The 19997-nt window shown below is 40.6% G+C and overlaps 2 protein-coding genes across 3 annotated transcripts in view; both read right to left on the bottom strand.

Annotated features, from left to right (window-relative positions):
• Positions 1–12875, bottom strand: part of LOC135103819 (putative N-acetylated-alpha-linked acidic dipeptidase) — a 13840-nt gene extending 965 nt beyond the window's left edge. The window contains exons 1-14 of the mRNA XM_064010619.1: positions 12691–12875; positions 12478–12577; positions 10931–11084; positions 9848–9976; positions 9360–9485; positions 7645–7825; positions 6727–6817; positions 5176–5348; positions 4399–4534; positions 3797–3927; positions 3085–3353; positions 2193–2293; positions 1595–1740; positions 605–686 (exon numbers count right to left, since the gene is read on the bottom strand). Coding sequence (XP_063866689.1) covers positions 605–686; positions 1595–1740; positions 2193–2293; positions 3085–3353; positions 3797–3927; positions 4399–4534; positions 5176–5348; positions 6727–6817; positions 7645–7825; positions 9360–9485; positions 9848–9976; positions 10931–11084; positions 12478–12577; positions 12691–12766 — 1895 coding nt within the window. The 5' untranslated portion in view covers positions 12767–12875. The remainder of the gene's footprint in view (positions 1–604; positions 687–1594; positions 1741–2192; positions 2294–3084; positions 3354–3796; positions 3928–4398; positions 4535–5175; positions 5349–6726; positions 6818–7644; positions 7826–9359; positions 9486–9847; positions 9977–10930; positions 11085–12477; positions 12578–12690) is intronic.
• A 653-nt stretch (positions 12876–13528) lies between these two features.
• Positions 13529–19615, bottom strand: LOC135103820 (INO80 complex subunit B-like). Of its 2 annotated transcripts, none has more exons than XM_064010620.1 (8): positions 19265–19615; positions 18304–18490; positions 17271–17463; positions 16874–17030; positions 16009–16153; positions 15779–15879; positions 15138–15310; positions 13529–14687 (listed from the first exon to the last, which is right to left on the bottom strand). In XM_064010620.1, exons 2-8 carry the CDS (start codon positions 18365–18367, stop codon positions 14540–14542), a joined length of 981 nt encoding a protein of 326 aa, XP_063866690.1. In that variant the 5' UTR covers positions 18368–18490; positions 19265–19615; the 3' UTR covers positions 13529–14539. The 2 variants fall into 2 exon arrangements, with proteins under 2 accessions (XP_063866690.1, XP_063866691.1); XM_064010621.1 differs by lacking the exon at positions 19265–19615 and adding an exon at positions 18957–19121.
• Positions 19616–19997: the final 382 nt, after the last annotated feature.

Here is a 19997-nt window from a genome sequence, read left to right as displayed (position 1 = left end):
AATTACATATATATATATATATATATATATATATATATATATATATATATATATATATATATATATATATATATATATATATATATATATATATATATATATATATATATATATATATATATATATATATATATATATATATATATTTTTTTTTTTTTTTTTTTTTTCTATCTCTGGTATACATATATAGACAGTATGTGATTCCTTTAAAAAACTACACATGATACAAATGAGTAAAGAATGTGAGGAAATATAGTAGTAAAGTATTGTATATTTAACCAATGTGTATTATTAAGATATATGATAAGGCAAGAACATTCATAAGTATACTCTTCAGGTGTGTGTGTGTGTGTGTGTGTGTGTGTGTGTGTGTGTGTGTGTAAGAAAGAAACTGAATAACAAAAATAGATTTTTTAAAAATGACGAAAAAGTTAAATAAAATGCATAAACCTAAAATTTTCACAGGTAAGCAAAATGTGAAGCCAAAATTAGAAAATACTCCATATGTGTGATTAAGCGACACACACAGACGAGACACGAGAAGGACAGTGGGAGAAGCAGCAGCAGCAGACAGGCTTGACCAAGGATTCTATATTATACTCACTCAGCATCAGTGGGGGAAGGACGTCTCTCTTGAAAGGCCTTCCCAGCAGACACCAGCTCCTCCAGGGCAGCTTCCAGTGCATCTGTGTTGGGGAGAACGAGAGACAACACTGTAGCATAGTAGTGACTGGTGGAAGAAAGTGAGTGGCAAAAACTGCAATTTAAATCTGCTATACAGAAGAACATTAGAAAATTTAAGGGAAGCTGCAAGAAGCCATCAGGCCTACACATGGCAGTCTCTGTATGAAACACACCTATCTATTTCCACCTATCATAAATCCATCTAATTGTCTTTTAAAGTTCCCTAATGACTCAACACCAACAACCTGATTACTGAGTCCATTCCATTCACCTACCACTCTATTTGAAAACTAATTCAATGGTTATGCAGCACCACAGGGAAGATGAAAGGGAGGCAGGCAAAGAAGAAATGGAAGCAACAATCATTTAGTGCGTTCAGAGGAAATGGAGGAGATGAACATGCTGAAGGACTGAAATAATACTGTAAATAGTCAAACTGTGGGTGTGAAGACATAAAAAATAATCTTGGTGTGCCTAATGTCATGGTACATAATCTAAAACACTGCACTTTAAACCTCTGTCCTAAGGGTTCTAATCCTGGCACAACACCTCCCTTGCCTAGAAACATATTTCAACCTTCAGATGAATTTCTTTGTGTCTCTGATGCTCTACAGAGACATAACCACTCGCAAAACTATCAATCCATGTTAGAGTGTGTTAGTGCTTGATTTCTACTAGCTAAGCAATACTATTACATACTATGAAAGTGAAAACTGCCATAATGCCTAATGGTTTCAACAGACAAGCCCAGACATCATAAGCACCCGGCAGCAATAGGTGTGTTATTCCTTGCAAAACTGTCTATTCATGTTGGTCTATCTTAATGAAGACCACCATAATGTCAGTTTCAATACACAAGCCACAGTACATCATAAGCAGCAGCAATGGAGTGTTATTTCTTGCCCCTTACCTGTGCTGACATTGAAGTGTGCCAGCTGAGATCCATGGGAGAGGGAGAGGTCCCCCCACGAGGCACTGATGAAGTCGGTGTAGGTGGACACATTGTAAGGGAGGACGGGCTGTGTGGAGAACTCGTGAGCCAGCAGACCAAGCATCCTGTTATGCGAATATAATTATATAGCTTTGAAAAAATCTCTCTCTCTCTCTCTCTCTCTCTCTCTCTCCTCTCTCTCTCTCTCTCTGACTAGATGGTAGTTCGAGAGGAAAAGAAAACTAGAATAGAAAGATCAAGATGGACAAAAAAAAAAAGAGGAAAATGTGGGAAAAAAATGGAAAGAAAAAATACAGCAAGAATAGATAAGAGAATGGGGAAAAAGAGAAAACACAAAGAAAAATAGAACAAGAATAGACAAAAGAAAGAGTGGCAGTGACCTATGACAGTATGAGTGACCTAAGAGTGTTACAGTGACCTAAGAGAGTTACAGTGACCTAAGAGAGCATTACAGTGACCTAAGAGAGTGTTTCAGTGACCTAAGAGAGCATTACAGTGACCTAAAAGTGTTACAGTGACCTGGTACCAAAAGAAAGAGGTCGCAGCAGTGACCCACCTGGCAGAGGCTTGGTGGTACAGCAGGCCTTGGTCCATCAGGCTGGTAGTCAGGAAGTAGGTCTCGTACGCTGTGTGGTACAGAGGCAGACCTGCTTCCCCCTGCAACACACCACCACCAGTGTTCACAGCAGCAACACCACCAAGGACAACACTTTACATCACAACCCCCACAACTTACACATTTAGAAGTAGGTTTTTATTCGTTCTTTTTTTACTTATCTGTGTGTGTGTGTGTGTGTGTGTGTGTGTGTGTGTGTGTGTGTGTGTGTAAGAGGGTGTTCCGACCAGGGATATAAAAAAAATTAAAAATAACTGAAAAAAGAGAGTGAAGGTGCCAGTCCCCAAAATATGCAGTCAAAAGGATCATCCAAAAATCTGAGAGTAAGTGTTTTGAAACTTCACTCTTAAAACAGTTCAGGACAAAGGTAGGAGGAAATACAGAAGCAGACAGGCAGGGAGGAAATTCCACAGTTTACATTTATATCTATTGATATCATATTCATCCTATACTTGTTGATTTACTTCATGCAGCAAAAATCAGCTACACTATACTTATAAAGCCAAAGTATTGACACATTCCACAAACAGGAAATGGCACATTGGTACAGATTTTTTTTTCCCTAGACCAGTTTTTTTTTTTTTTTTTTTTTTCTGATGTAAGAGAGGCACTGGCCAAGGGCAACAAAAGAGTAAAATAAGTAGGCCCACTGAGGTCCCAGTCCCAAAAGAAAAGTCAAGTGTCATAAAAGCCAAGTGTTTTGAAACCTCCCTCTTGAAAGTGCCACTCTTACATAATAATAATAATAATAATAATAATAATAATAATAATAATAATAATAATAATGACAATGAAAATAAATAAATAAATAAAAAAAGAACTCCCACCTTACCGGGGCTGAGGTGAAGACCATGTCCATGCTGGGGATCCCTAAGTTGAACAGGAAGGCTCGGAAGTCACTGCCAGTGCCGAGAGGAGCTACCATAGGGCGAGGAGCAGAATCACCTGAAGGCTCAGCAGGGTAACGATGCAGCCAGGTGTCATAGATGCTGTCTCTGCCCTGGGCCACCTCAGCCGGGTCAGGGTTTGGCACCAACTTGGCCATTTCAAAGGCGACATCATGCAGCATTGGCACTCCCATGGCCCTGAAGGAGTAATTGCCTGAGGGAGGGACAAAAGAATACCTTGATTTACTTGACTGCATTCCCATATAGCATTTGCCAGGTAAGGTCTTTAAATGCTCTTGTGAATCCTGGCCATGTTCTCCTGTCAAAGGCAAAGAGTCAGTGGTCACCAAGTCATCCTGCCAAGAAGAAGGGCATGTTATTATCTACAGGGAGTTTAGTGTTGAGTCTCTGTAGGCTATAAAGGCAGTGAAAAGTTTATATATGTTGGTGGTTTGTTGGATCCTCTAATCTCAAGTCCTTTACCAGTATATGGACTAGATTTCTATATTCTGTTTTTTGTCTCAGGTCTCTCTCTCTCTCTCTCTCTCTCTCTCTCTCTCTCTCTCTCTCTCTCTCTCTCTCTCTCTCTCTCTCTCTCTCTCTCTCTCTCTCTCTCTCTCTCTCTCTCTCTCTCTCTCTCTCTCTCTCTCTGCTCACCATCCATCACCATGTCTAAGTTGAGATACACCACAGCACGGTCTTTCAGAATTGTTGAAAACTGCTCGGCAAACTCAGTCGACCCCATCACTCCGTACTCCTCTGCCGCCCAGCTACAGAATACCATAGTCCTGTGTAGGGAAAGGAATTACTTACGCATTTACTCCCATCCCATTCTTCTCTTTTTTTGGTACTGCTGAGAAAAATTTAATCTGATATATGCCTGAGTGATGAAAATGTGAATAAACTGTGCCTTGTGTCTTTTTTTTCTTTTTTTCTTTGCCTGAGGATTATTGTTTTTTTTCTGTTGTCAAAATAGAACATCAGTTTTTGTTTGTTTGTTTTTTTGTTTATTTGTTTGTTTTGATGCATTTCTTATACCAGGTTAGTTTTTCCAAAAGTGTTTCTTTTTTTACTTTCATTCCTTGCAATAAAGCTCTCAAGTCACCAAGACCCATCAGCCCATCAACAAAACCCATCACCCAATAACCAAGATTCATCACCAACACCCACCACCAAGACCCCATCACCAAGACTCTATCACCACATCACCCCATCACAAAAAACCATCACTCTATCACCCATCACCACTCATCACTGACCTCCAAGGCCGCCACCCACTGGAGTGCATCTCCCCAAACATCCGCACCAGCTCCATCACAACTGCAGTGGCAGATGATGGGTCCACGCCTCCATAGGTCCACGCATCATAATGGTTCCCCACAACGACATAACGGTCTGGAGAGAGAGAGAGAAAAAGAGAGAGAGAGAGAGTGGCTAAGGATGTGTAGATATATATGCATTAGGAATAAATGAAAGTATTAGTCATGCCATATAGTTTAGAACATAAGAACATAAGAAAATAAGGTAAGCTACAAGAACCCATCAGGCCTACACATGGCAGTCCCTGTGTGTAACATGCCTACCTATTTCCACCTCTTATCCCCATCCATAAATCTGTATAATCTTCTTTTAAAGCTCCCTAATGACTCAGCACTAACAACCTGATTACTGAGTTTGTTCTGTTCCTCTAGCACTCAATTTGAGAACCAATTCTTTCCTATCTCTTTTTCAAATTTAACTTTTTTCAAGCGTGAGTTCATTATTTTCTGTAGTATCCTGATTACTGATAGAATTTTGCCTGGACTGTTTGGTCCAAGCTGTGCGGCAGATCCCCATAAATTGAGGACAAGGGTACTTTCTTTCTCTTCTCCATCCGGGGCCAAGGTGCTGAGAGAGTGGTGAATGAGTGTAAATGTGAAAGTTGTTTGCCTTGTCTTGGCTACCCGTTTTTGGGAGAGACAGCCTTGGTGTGTGTGTGTATGTATGTATTGGTTGTGCAATAAAGGGTGTTTGGTGGTACATGATGCTCCCCTCACCTGGCTCCTCTTGGCCCTCAATGACACCAAGCACATTGTACACAGTCTTGCGGTGGTGCTGGTCATTCACCACCACTGTCACCTGTGCCCCACCCGCCAGCTCCGGCCCCAGGTGGTAGGTGAGATTCAGGCCACCCTGCCACGTAGATGGGGCCTCCTCCCCCTCCAGAAGGCTTGGAAAAAATATTAAACATTCGACATTATGATTTCTTCTACACTGGAAAGTTGTTTTACATGTGCATTGATGGCATTACATTAAAGAATACTATTTGTACTCTAAACACTAGTCATTTCACATCTGGAGGTGTTCACTGATGCCCATCCTAAGCCAGTCTTGCAGTGAGATGTTACAAATGTGCAGCACTAATTGATAAACTCAGGAACCTTCATCTCCTCAACATGTTCTTCATTTCTGAGTGATGTCAACACCTTCCCTTCCTGCAATCTAATGAATAAAGACTGAGAAGCAAACTCTAGAGGTTTGTTACCGCCACCAGTGATGCTGGCAGTTATGGAAGTATTACGGAAGTAATGATGGAAGAACAAACAAATGTATGCTACATAACATGTTCTGTATTATGAGATCTGTATTATGAGAGTTGGTGTGAACTAGTGTAATAAGTTAGTAGTGTCTTAAGCTCCAGTGCTGAAGGTTAAGTAAATGAAGAGAGTGTAATCGCCAGCTGTGCCGCCTCACAAGGTCCTGTGAGGCTGGCAGTGAGAGACTAATATGAGGCATGTAAAACACTAAGGAAGCTAAGTTAATTAGCATAGAGATTAAGGAAACTAAATTCATTATAGTAGTTAATTGCAGTAGTGAAGTTGTGTGAGAAGGACTAGCTGTGGAGAGCTTAGCTGTAGAGAGGTAGTGAGGGTCGTGTTTACGTGATAGAGTTGGTGACATGGCACAAAGGGTAGATAAGACACAGAGGGATCTCCATAGAGGAATGAGTCACCCAAGAACTATTGCTATTGGGTAAAACGGGCAGGCGTGAGGCGCCGAGGGCCAGCAGGAACGAAGCCTGGAGGGACGGATTCCTTTGTACCGCCACCGAGTTAGGGTGTGGCTACTCCAGGAAAGATCGGACCTCTACAGTACAGACAAAGGTGTTGCTTGGTGACAGGCCTCCTTAAGACCCCAAACACGTGAGTTCCACATCTGTACTACGAGGGATTGATTTCCCTAATTAGCATAATGCATAATTAGTGATACATTACATTGATACAGTATGTAACAGCTAGTAGTGCCATGCATGTCTTATGTTTATTATGTATGTCTTCAGGTTTGACTGAATGCAATAAACGATTCACATCACTGTGTGGGTCTAAAATCCTTCAGCTGCCTCTGGGAGGCTACAAGATTATTAGCATTTACCTGGATGCTTTCATGAATTTAGTGATAGATTGACACGGATTCTACATTGTCAGTGGCAAAATTACCCAATCATCTCAGTGGCACCCAAAAACAGTCATAATGGAAGCCTGAAGTACTTAAGAACAGGTAGGCCTAAACACACACATTAACCATCACACAAGAGACAAAACAGTCACCTGAGGAAGTGCCAAGCATCGCCATAGCCCATCGGCTGGACAGGGATGGAGAACAGGTCTGCTTCTGACTCTGGCAGACGAAAGGCCGATTCTGAGGGAACAAAACAATACATGCACTTTTTTTTTATAAGAGGGACACTGGGCTACAGCAGGGATACTCAACCCAGTATTTACTGCAGCCCTCAGCAAGTAATGAGAAAATACCATTCTTGTCACTATATAAGCTATGTCATAATACTATTTATTTAGTGTTCACATTTAATTTTTTATGATATGTAGCAATATAAATGATATTATAATTGCTACTACTGCATATCACTAAAATTGTAGGTAAACTTTATATCATAATTAGGTATTATAACGACGAGTAGGCTGCTGCACATCTGCTGTGTCTAGTTGGCCTAGTACAATGGCTCAAGGCTATACTCACAGCAGCAGGAGTGCTGGCTGGCAAGCCACACTTATCTTGCTGATGTGACTCACTTGTTGACAGTGACAGTCAGTTGACGTCTTGTGATCACAGAGGTTGCACACCATCATGGGAAGCACAATGACGTGTAACAGATTAACTACTAAGCATATTCACATTATAGGCAATAAGAGGCCCTCACCACACACTGACCATCTAATGTGGGCCCCACCCAAACAGATTGACCAACACTGGCCTACACCAACAAAGAAAAAGAAAAAAAGCCCACACAGGTACCAGTCTCCAAACAGCTTTGCATTTTCATCACTCAAGCTCATGCCAGTTTAAAGTTTTCCTGTCCAAAGACTGCCCAGACTGTACCCCTGCCACTGAGATACAAACTGCACCATAGACACCAGGACCAGACAATCATCAGGCCCAAGGATAATTATTAGAGCCTTTATACTTCTGGCTACTGCATGAGGACTGTGTTGTTTTGGTGTTCCTACCTACAGCAGGGTAGCCTGGAGTGAGGAGGTCTCCCTGCAACTTAAGGGAGCCCAGCTGTGTGGCACCAGGTGGGGCAAACACAGTGGAGGGGTAGGTGTGCAGGGGTCCCAGTGGAGCAGCATCAGCAGGGTCAGTGTACAGAACAACAGCTGCAGCACCTCGGGACTCAGCAAACCTCACCTGCAGGAGAGGTGTTTTCTGATTGAGACTTGAGTTATGTTAGGCCATATTCAAAAAATTTTGCCAAATGTATGCCTCCCCTCCCATGACATCACTGCACAACACTTTCTTCTTTCTCTTACTCCTATTCTTTCCATCTCTCTAATGCAAGAATTAAACAGCATTTTCAATCATTCATCCCTTTCTCTGGTAAGCTCTGGAACTCCCTCCTTGCTTCTGTATTTTCTCCTTCCAATAACTTGAGGTGTTCCAAGAGGGAGGTTTCTGAACACTTATCCTCCAATTTTAGGTGATTCTTTTGACTTTTCTTTCAGCACTGGCACCTTAGTGGGCCTTTTTTTTTTTTCTCTCTAGACCAGTGCCTCTTACATGACAAAAATGCTTCCATATTTTATCCTGACAGCCAATAAGCTGTCATTGTTGGTGTTTTCCTGGGTGTTTTCATGAATTTAGTGATGGTTTAACAAGCTTTCTACATTGTCAATGGGAAAAACAGCCATGAGAACCCAACCAGTCATGTATGTAGTACTTGAAAACGGTCTTGTTGGAATCCTGAATCACTTATGAACACAAAGCCTACACATATTCTGTGGCTGGGACAATAAACTGTTTAGCATATTTTTCCTTGAATAACTATAATGAATGGCTCACTAGGCTGATCTCAGGGCACAAAGTAATCCTCAAGATGGATGGTGTGTAGCCATTAGAGTATTTTAAGAATTAAGAAAATGACATTTTATTCAAATAAGCACCAGCATCTCCCTGTATGGCTTTTTCTGCTTCACGTATCAGAGACCAATTACCTTATTCCTCCTGACATGAGACTAATTATAAGAACAGAAGGACATAAGAAAATAAGGGAAGCTGCAAGAAGCCATCAGGCCTACATGTGCCAGTCCCTCTATGAGACATACCTACATATTTTCACCTATCATCTCCATCCATAGATTTGTCTTATCTTCTTTTAAAGCTCCCTAATGACTCTAATAACCTGATCACTGAGTCCATTCCATTCATCTACCACTCTATTTGAGAACCATTTCCTTCTGATCTCTTTCCTGAATCTAAATTTTTCAATCTTGAACCAATTATTTTTCCTGATTCCTAATACTGAGAATTGTGCTTATGTCACCCTTGTTATAACCCCTATACCACTCAAAGACTTCTATCAGGTCCCCTCTTAATTAACTTATGTTGCTCTAAGCAATGTAAATTTAAGTGTCAAGACTTTAACTCCACATTCTAAACATATCTACTCACAACATCTTCCATAAATCAAGTAACCATGATTGACTGAAAAAATTAAAGTATTATTCTTTCAAATCTGGGAAAAAAAAAACTATCTATCTATCTCTCCATATACCAGACCAGTAATCCCACACAGATGGTCAAGACAAGGCACCACACATTGACACACATGTCAGTTACACTCTAAACCCCATCAGCCTCTGGTGGAAAGGAGAAAAATCAATCTGCAAATTATTTTCAAAAAGAGGAGTTTATGTCTTTCTCTTCATGCTGAGAGTGTTGTTACCTTGTCTCCCCTGAAGAGCTTGCCATAGCGTATGAAGACAATGGAGTTCTTGATGGTAATGTTGTGTTCACTGAGGTGGTGAAAGTCCTCATCCCTTCCATAGTTAGCATAGACGACTGATGAACTCTGTTGACGGGGAAGAAGAAAAAAAAATAGTACAGGAAAGAAATGAAAATAGCAGCTGGTTAGAATAGCATTATGTACGTACAAGAATTTGCCCTGTTATATATGTAGTTCTGCTGCTTCTTCTTCTCATCTCCTGTTTACTATACTGGGATGCAAATATGAAGATATTTTAGGTTGAGCAGATGCAGGAATTCCTTACATGGCAGTGCTGTCCCTTCATTCCCAACCAGGCCTATAATACCTCATATGTTGGTTATTTAGTTTTTAAAATAGTAAAACACTGCTGGATGCAGAATTTCTGCACCTTCCCCACCTAAAGTATCTTTATATTTGTATCCAAATATTGTGCCTCCTCTTCCAACCTGAGCAGCTCCCACGCCACAGAAACTATTGAAGGAGTAGATGTCCTGCTGACCACTTGGTGGGACATCCACAGCAGGCTGGATTGGTGTGGACTCAAAGGTCTCTCCGTCTGTACCATTCAAGATCACCTGGGAAAAATATAGCGAATGTTGATAAGATCGGCATGAGTTATGAATCAAATTTCTTTGTTTTCATGATCATCTATAATGCTATAAATAACAGAACACTTCTAGGAATGTGACGTCAAAACATAATCTTCATCTGTTGAGAATGTGTGTCTGATTCACATCCTTGTTATGCTGAAGAATTAAACTCAGCAATTAGCAACACTCACACCTCCACTATCTTAAACATTTGTCCTTAATTTTAAGTCCTCTGATCTCATTATGAAGGGGCAGGGATGAACCAGTGTATGTTACCAGACCTTGCTGTGGATGTACCTGGCCAGCTGTGTTACGAGTATGCCTGACGTGAGGTGTAGTACGGTGGTACATGAGACTGTCCCTTTCCACCAAGGGGTGACGAGTCTAAGAGTGTGAATGGTGTGTATGTATGTGTGTGTGTGTGTGTGTGTCTGTGTGTGTGTGTGTGTGTGTGTGTGTGTGTGTGTGTGTGTGTGTGTGTGTGTGTGTGTGTGTGTGTGTGTGTGTGTGTGTGGTGCTTTGTCTGGGCCACCTCATGTGGGATCACTGGCCTGTTGTATAGATAGGTATGTAGATAGATCTGCTAAAGGCCTCCTAACAAAATTACCAGATTAAAGGACTTGAAATTAAAGGAAAAAGGTGTTAATTGCATGTGTGTGTGTGTGTGTGTGTTTGCCACCTCATGTGAGATTGCTGGGCTGGTATGTAGGTAAATAGACAAATCTGCTGAAACTCTCCTAACAAAATCTGACAATTAAGGGAGTTCGACCAAATCAGAGGACTTGAAGTTAAAGGAAAAACATCGTCAAGTATAGTAAAAATAAACATGACACATTATGACTCATTAAACTTCCATCCATGACTTTCCAATCACACAATTCAAGTCACATATATCACCACACTCCCACATTTCCTCCAACGTCAGCCTGGAAGACTGACCTTATTTGGCATGTTGGCATTAGCAGTGGCGAGGAAAAGCTCATACTTGATCAGCTGTGTCTTGAGTCCATGCATGCCCCAGGTGGTGTGAATGTACTGGGCCAGGTGCTCATCCCCAGGCGACCCAGCAGGATGTGGCTCAAGGGTGAAGAATCTGAATGGTAAGAGTGCAGTGTTGGGTTTATATAGTAACCTAACTGAACCTAACCTAATATTAACCTGAGTCTTGGTGTTTGTTTATGTTAACATAACCTAACCTAATATTAACCCGAGTCTTGGTGTTTGTTTATGGTCCAGTTTCTAATGTTGATCTGGCTGGCAAGAGTGCAGTGTTGGGTTTATGTAGTAACCTAACCTAACCTAATATGGTGTTTGTTAACGGTTCAATTTCTAATGTCAATCCGGCTGGTAACAAGTGCAGTGTTGGGTTTATGCAGTGAAGGAACAGTCAACATTAACCTAAATCTTGGTGTTTGTGTGTGGTCTGACTGCTAACCTAACCTAACCTTAGTACCTGTGTGTAGTCTAATTGCTGATGCACCAATATGGCCAGCAGGGATGCAACATTAGGTTTATGTAGTGAGAGTAATGGAAGGGCAGTCAACATTAATCTAAATCTTGTTGTTTGTGTGATCTGATTGCTAACATGTCAGAGCCGTGTTGAATCCAGAGTGTAACCTCGATTCCGACAGCCATTCCATTCTGCCTTTAGATCACTTTCTCTGTTTCCATGATGTTCTAAAGGGGTATGATATTCAGACTTTGCTTTATCCAATATTTCATCCCATAATTCACTTACTTGTTATTTGTGTTTCTTGTTTATCTTGTCCCACTCTGTCAAAGCCCTTTGTTGGATCCACACATACATTTTTTATCACTTATTTGCATATTTATCCACCAGATAAAGTGCAGTGAATAAAAAATTTCTTGAGTGACGCTGCAACAACTAAGGTAATATGGCACCAAAATATAAAACCATAAATATACTAGCAATGTTAAAACAAAAGGTAAAAGCAACAAAATAAGATACGTTTCATGCAAGGACTGCCACATGTAGGCCTAATGACTTCTTGCAGCTTCCCCTTCTTTCTTATGCTCTTCTGCTTCAGTGATTGTCATAAGTTATTGGGAAGAAAGGGGAAGCACTTGTCGTGTGGGGATGGCAGGAAGTGGGGCACCTGTCATGTGGGGTCAGGGAAGGGAATATGTCATGACTGTGTGCAGGGTGAAGGAGAATCTGTCATGTGCTGGGGGAAGGGGAAAATGTTGATGCTTTCACTAACTGACTTTCCTTCTTGAAAAAAATATAAATAAATAAATAAATAAATAAATAAATAAATAAAATATAATAATAACAATGATAATAATAATAATAATAATAATAATAATAATAATAATAATAATAATAATAATAATAGTAATAATAATAATAACAATAATAATAGTAAACAACTGATCCTTTGACTAATGAACTTTCCTCGTCAAAAAAATGAACAACTGATCCTTTGACTAATCTGCTTTTCTTATCAAGAAAATGAACAACTAACCGTAAGCTGGCGTTAATGTTGTTTGTATTTATGTTGTCAATGATGTGTTGCCTGTAGTGCTCATAGGTTGAGGGTGGCTCTGGCTCATCACTCAGCGTCACTGCAAGGAGAGGCAAATCCTGTCTCCTCTTTGTTGAATTAATGAAAACTACCTAAGCAATCCATCTTTTATTTAACAATTTCCTTTGACTTTTTCAAGTATTGTGGACTTACACACTAAACTGATGACGAGGACAGCCAGTGTCACCAAAACTGCAACAACGACAGTGACAAGAAGAGATGACCTCATTGTTGTCCAATGCAGACAGTTGGCTGAGGCAGTAGTGACAGATCACATGTGAATATTACACATTCCATCAATAAGCAATCGAGTTACTAGCATGTGATGACCTACTGTCTGATAGTGAAAATGGGAGATAAGACTCTTGCTATCAGTTTTTATCTTGAATAATCTAAAAAGCAAACTACAGATTAAATCAGTTGGGAGAAAGAGCTCTTTTTGGATTCCGGTCATTTGGTTTATCATCTATGGTACTCATCCTTTACTTTTTTATCCTTATACCTTCACCAGTTTACTTCTCGGTGTGTAGCTGAGAAATTTTTTATCTACATGGTAAGCTTTCACATTCACACAGAGGACAAGACTGTTAGCTTTCTGTTCTTCTGGGACCACTCACTTCCCAGGTTGCAAGGTCACAGTTCTCTGACTTAAACTTGTATATATTCTCTGCCAGGTGAAAGCAGGCTACTGTGTGATAGGAAGCCACTCCAAATTCTTTCTACCCAACCAAATACTGAACTTGGGATCTCCTGATGTTGAGCCAAGGGTGTTAACCAGTGCACCACCAGGATGCCACATATATGCTGCTGTGTGTGTCAAAGATCACTTAAAGGGACAGAGTGAGGAGACTAATAGAATAGAATAGAAAATCTTAATATGAGGAGCTGGCAGCATGACTTCCACTTCAATACACACTTATGATACAAACATGTGGAACTTAATTATAAACACACAAAGGAACTTATACTAAAGGTTATAATAATTAATATGTGCAGTATATATCACACTGTATTTCCAAAATGGACACACAAGATCCAAATAAATACAAGTTTTAAGAAAGGGCACATTTGGGAAATAAATCTAAAGAGAAAAGTTAAATTACTGGATTCACACCCAGTGATAACCTGGCCTTCTTTACTCTGGCTCCCTTACAAGTGGAGTGGTGGGGTGTGCGACTTGCATCCTTCAGCTTTTAAAAGACACCTCAAATTTCCAGGTGCTGCCTAAAAACCAAACAAGCTAAACAATACTACAAAATTCACTTTTTACACAGATCCCAATAACTATCAATACAAAAAAGCATCTAGTTTTACAAGTCACTAGGCAAAAATTATATACATCCAAGACAGAAAACACTGAGGTAAGATAATGATGCCTTTCCTACTGACAACTTTATCTGTAATGTGTGAGCTCAGTGTTAAATAATGTGAGCTCAGTCTTAAATAATGTGGAATCAGTGTTAAATAATGTAGATTCAGTGTTAAAAAATATGAGCTCAGTGTTAAATAATGTGGCCTGTGTTAAATAATGTGGGATCAGTGTTAAATAATGTGGGATCAGTGTTAAATATATGAGCTCAGTGTTAAATAAAATGATAGTGAAAAAAATCATAAAAATGATCTCTGACAAATAAATCTTTCATTCAATATTTACTTTAAAAAATGATGTTTAGATAATTTAAGAGAATAAATCACCACTGACTCATAATAACACAACTGTCTCAGATGGGTGGAGCAAATGAGCCTCCCTTGTTTTCTTTCTTGTCATCTGAATCCTTTGCTACCAGGGCACTTCTTTATCTTCTTTCACCACTTCCCTACAGTCAGACTGATGCCACATGTGAGTCTCCTTTGCTTCCTGGCCACTGCAGGGACACAGGTACAACGACCATGATAAGGTGTGACAATGACAATGATGTAATGATGGTTGTGGTGATGATGATAACAATGATGATGATTATGAAGATAGTGAAAATAATGGCAGAAATGAGAAACTGTACTGCTAAACTGCCTCCACCAACATCTTGTGGGAAGCCAGGTTGGCCTTGAAGCATTGCAAGCTGCAGAGGGACACGCCAGTCTTGGAGCAGCTGTACTTCCGAGGGTTGTGGCAGCCTGGCGCCCCACACAGCCTTGCCACAGGGGTTTGCCTGGAGGGGAGATTAACCACAATTGTAGCATGCCCTCCCCTTCATCATTCAGTGACCAGTGTATTGGCAGAGAGAAAATTGTGGGCTATCCAGTTCAGTTACAGAAGTTCTATACCAAGATGTGTCAGTTTGTGTGAGTGGATGCAGTATATATCATATTGCATTTCCAAAATGGACACATGAGATCCAAATAAACAAGTTTCAAGAAAGGGCATGTTCAGGAAAGAAACCTAGGGAGAAGCTAAGTTATCTGATGTCATTCACACACAGACAACCTGGCCCTCTTTACTCTGGATCCCTGCAGCAAGTGATGGGTGTGTGGCTCTTCTGTATTGCTCAGCTTTCAGGCAGCACCTCCAGTCTCCAGGTGCTGCCTAAAAAACAATCAGGCTAAACAATACTACAAAATCCATTGATCTCAGTCCCAACAGTAAGCTGCAGTGTCCATACCTCTTAGTCTGCACCTCCATGGGGAAACTGTAAGAGGTGGGCACTGAGAGGCCCACCCCGTCTCGGTTGTTGACGTAGGAAAACATGGGAATAGCTTTCTTGGAAGACCTCATCCGACTGATTTTTGCCACCTTTGAGTCTTGTTTCTTGAGGAGACGATCAACTGTTTTTTTCTGTAAACAGACAACTCTGGTATACCAAGAGTACTTACTCTCTATCATTCACTTTTAAGATTCACCCAACATATGTATTCCTTTTTTTATCTCCTGTGTTTTACTTATATCTTTTACAGTCGATAACCTCTCTCCCTCTCCTGGATCCTTCACAGTTCCCATGCCATCACCACTGAGGTTATAACACACCATTACAGCAAGACTGGTAACACCCTTTAACTTGACTTATTCTCTACACTCTACAGCATGTCACTTCCTTGCCACTCACAATGTAAAGTCACTATCAGACTCAGTGCTTAACATGGTACAACTCAAACCACTGATTAACAATTATCTCTGCATCTTTATATGGAAAACTTACATTGAGCCAATCTAACAAAGCCTCCATAAAGAAGAAAGACTGGTGAGGTGATGTTGTTCTGACATTTATTACTCATTTCTGACCCATAACTCATACTTAACACACACCTTATCTTCTTCTCTCTTCTCTTGAGCCTGCTCCCTCCTCTTCTGGGTCTTAATTGCTTTCTTGGCCAGCATTTCCTTTGTGACAACTTTCTCCTTAAAGCCTACAATATGAGAAAGGCAAGTATTAGAGTGTGTGTTCAAATATGTGCAGTATATCATATAGGTGGCAAGCTGGTGGTGGGTGTGTGTGGCCTCCTATGGTAGCAAATGTTGTGTGGCATGCAGCTCACCTGAGGGAAGGGAAAGAAGAGGCTCTGCTGGTATGACCGGGAAGGTGTCGTCTGTGCCGTCACTCTTCTTCTCCTTCTCCATCATGGCCCTCTGCCGTGCTGTCATCAGCCTGGGGTTCTTCATTCTTTTTAGCTCATCATCAACCTATGGATATAATTTTACCATCAAATAACAAGTTCAAGCTTGAAAAGTTAGATTTAAAAAAGGGATAGGAAGAAATTGGTTCACAAATAGTGAACAAATAGAGAATGGAATAGACTCAGTAATCAATTTGTTAGTAATAAGTCATCAGGGAGCTTTAAAAGATAAGACAAATTTATAGATGGTGATGATAGTGGAAACTGGTAGATATGTTTCATACAAGGACTGCCATGTGTAAGCCTGATGGCTTCTTGCAGCTTCCTTTACTTTCTTATATTCTATTTAATTTTTGCTAATTTAATATCCACAATGTATACAGATGCTCCAATAAATATAAATTTTCTCAAAATGTAAAGCTGTTTAGGAATCCTGGAAAAAATATTTCAAGGACAACACAGCTAAAGCTTGCAAATGTAAGGGAAAAAAGGCCATATATTAATGTTGAAGTTCTCCTATTTTTTTCACAAACCTAACCAAGCTAAACCTCATTTACATCCAGATTCCTCTCCATGCAAAGAACAACACAGAACTTCTCCAAAGCTTTCAAAAGTGAAGGAAAAATGACCATACATCAATGTTAAGTTTTCCTATTTTCTTCACAAACCACAAGCTATAATATAACCCAACTTACATCCAGAGTCCTATCCATACAAGAAAAGACCAATCCCTGACCCTCTCACACCCTGACTAAAGCCAAGCAGAGCAGCACCCACGCATCATTACTTCCTCCAGCTTGCCAGACTCAATGGCATCCAGCCAACGCTCCTCTTCACTGTCTGTGTCATCCTCTCCCTTGCCATCCTTCTTCTTGCTGCTCTTCTTACTGCTGCTGGAACTTTTGCTTTTTTCAGTCTTCACCTTGACTCCTTTGGGTGTATTCCTGCAATGTGATTTGTACAACTAGAGAGGAATTGACTCAGTGCTTCAGTGCCTGCCTCATCTTGACTACTTTTAATAAGCTCTGGAAGTTATTAGGGTTTTCAAGAGTGTTTTCATGATTCAGCAGATAATTTAACCAAGGAATTACACTAATGATACCCATGAGAGTCTGATTAATCATCTGTGGTCTTTGAAAACTATCCTGGAAGTATTTTAAAAACAAAAACTTTGGCCATGGTACATTTTGTCAGGTGATGAGTCTGAAATTTTGATCTTCAGTTTCAGAGTCTGTGAAGGGGAGTCTTCCACATCATCTACAGAAATATCCATGTCTTCCACATCCTCCACATTAATGATCCGCTCAACTTCTTCTTTCTTGGAAGATTTTTTGTGTTTGTGTTTCTTTGGCTTCTTGACAGTCTCCATCACTGCATCTGAAAACAAAGTTTAACTCTACAAAATCATCTCAATTCAAAATTATGCATAGTTTAGAATAATCTTATCTGATTTCCTACACCTCATCTCTGCATTCTCCAATCCTTTCATACATACACACACACACCCACCCACACAACATCCTTCCAAGAAAGGGCTTGATCACTCACTGCTCTCAAGAATAAATAAGAATTTACACAAGCCTATTTAGTTCTAGGGATGCCTTGATACTCCTCTTGAAACAGTTCATCTGTATATATATATATATATATATATATATATATATATATATATATATATATATATATATATATATATATATATATATATATATATCAGGCTGGCAATCCCACCTGGGGCCAGCAATCCCAGCCCGGGGTGGCCCAGACAAAGCACCACACATTCACCCACAGTTTCCTTTACTGAGTCATCTTACTTGTTCATCATTGGAAAGGTAACACAGAAACAGGCAGAGAGTTCCAGAGTTTATCAGTGAAGGTGACATGCACTCATCTTTATACTTTACCCAGCAATAATCAATATTTGATACCATGTTTTCAAAACTAATGTTCCTAAGTGGTCACTCAATACAAGATGAGGTGACAATATTTCAATTTAGTTGTGCTATCAACTCTTGCAAGAATTAGGGGGGTTTTTGTTGTGGTGTAGGATGGTGGGTCACAAGACTGTCCCTTTCCACCAAGGGCTGCCAGGGTCAAGAGTGTGAATGATGTGTGTGAGTGTGTGGTGCCATGTCTGAGCTGCCCTGTGTGGGACTGCCAGCCTGGTATATAGATAGAGAGACAAGAACTTTGATTCACTAAGGCAGATCCACTTACCACCAGCATGTGGGTCTCCACGGTCACCAGACTCCTTGTACTCTCGGTCTCTTTTCTTGCCCATGATGAGTTCGGCAGCAGTAACGTCTCAGTTGATTGAATAAGGGACAGCAAGTAGTCCTGCTTTCATCTGCTGCAGCCTTGCAATGTGTTCTTGCCACTCAAAATTTGCCTTTGATGAATATATCTGCCACAACAAAAATGTACAGTTAGGTATGCAATAAGTATCTGTTTTTCCCTTTCTACTCTTCCACCCAAGCTTGTTGTGCATTAAGAAAGAGAAGTGTTGTATGAAACATGGAGCCTTATCACAAAGTCACAATTTTAATTTTCTACAAAAGAAAAAGGCAACGGCAGTGGATGCTGCAGCCTGGACTAAAATAACAAAACTCCTCATGTTATGGTGAAGCAGCTTTGGAAAGGAAAGACTGAAAACAAAACGGAAAATATTGAAAATTCATTAGCATCTTAGCTTCAGATTAATTTAATTCATCAATTTTGTAACTTGAGAAAGTGTCACATTTTGCCAAGAAATAAACAGTCACTGTCTGCAGTACAGTCCACTATGGTTATTTCCATAACTTCCCATAATGCCTCACACACTAGGTAACTAACACACATGGTAGTGAACAATTGAGAAAACATTAACACACCCTGCCTGTTTGTATCCGTCTGTTCTGCATACCACGTAATATTGAGATAACATTGGCATTTTCACATTAGGGGTTGGTTAGGTTAGGTTTAGATTCACTCAGTTCATGAATTTCACAGCTGATCCCTTCATTGTGTTGATCATGATTTGAAAGAGTCAGATTTTGCTGAAAAACAAACCGAATCTGTAAATTACTAGCTAAGGTTATTTTCATAATATCCGACACATAACTCAGTCCTTCATTCACGCAATCCTGTCACTATATAGCCACCCTCGTACTTCACAAGCCAACACCAATATCCTAGTAACCTTCTTTCTTCAGGGCCGTGAGAATGTGATGCATGAGCCCTGGTGACGTCCTATGATGCGACCACAGGCGTGTCAGCTGTCCCGTCTCGTTAAGGAAGACCACTGCAGACTGTTGTGAGGGATGAACGCTGCCACCGCCAGTAGGATGTACAGGGCAACACTGTCAGTGACGATCCCCAGGGCTAAGCAGGGCTGCGTAGCGAAGCACGGTGTGGCCACTGCACCAGGAAATGTTCTATCGTCTCCTGTATGTTCCAGCACCAGGGACAGTGAGGATTGGAGACTAGACGCAGGCGATGCAGGGTAGCTTTTGAGTGGTCCAAGCGAGACGATGAGAGCTGCATCTAGAGCATGGGACTGTTTCGTCACCCAGGGCTGTGAGGAGAAGTCTTAGCGGTACTGGCCAATAGAAGTGATACGAAGGGCGTCTCTGAGTGTACTATCCCAGGACGGTTAGCTCACACGAGAGATGAGGCGTCTTGCTATGGAGAGAAGGAGAGGAAGCTGTGTGATGTTTACACCCAACAGGGCCATCTTAGTAGCAGTATCAGCGATCCCATTCCCCCCTCTGCCTCATGGATATATCCATATCCCTCTTGACTGTATAATTGGTTGATATGTTTTTTTTTCAGATACAGTATAAACTTGTCCTAGTAAATGGTTCACAAAGAAATAATGCTGGTGACCGTCTTTTGGCAGCCGAATAAACACTTGTTCTCCACATGCTTCTGAC

Source organism: Scylla paramamosain, chromosome 9 (genome assembly GCF_035594125.1).
Source record: "Scylla paramamosain isolate STU-SP2022 chromosome 9, ASM3559412v1, whole genome shotgun sequence".
Taxonomy (NCBI): Eukaryota; Metazoa; Arthropoda; class Malacostraca; order Decapoda; family Portunidae; genus Scylla; species Scylla paramamosain.
The sequence above is the reverse complement of the archived record's forward strand: the minus strand, read 5'-3'. Positions and strand labels throughout refer to the sequence as shown.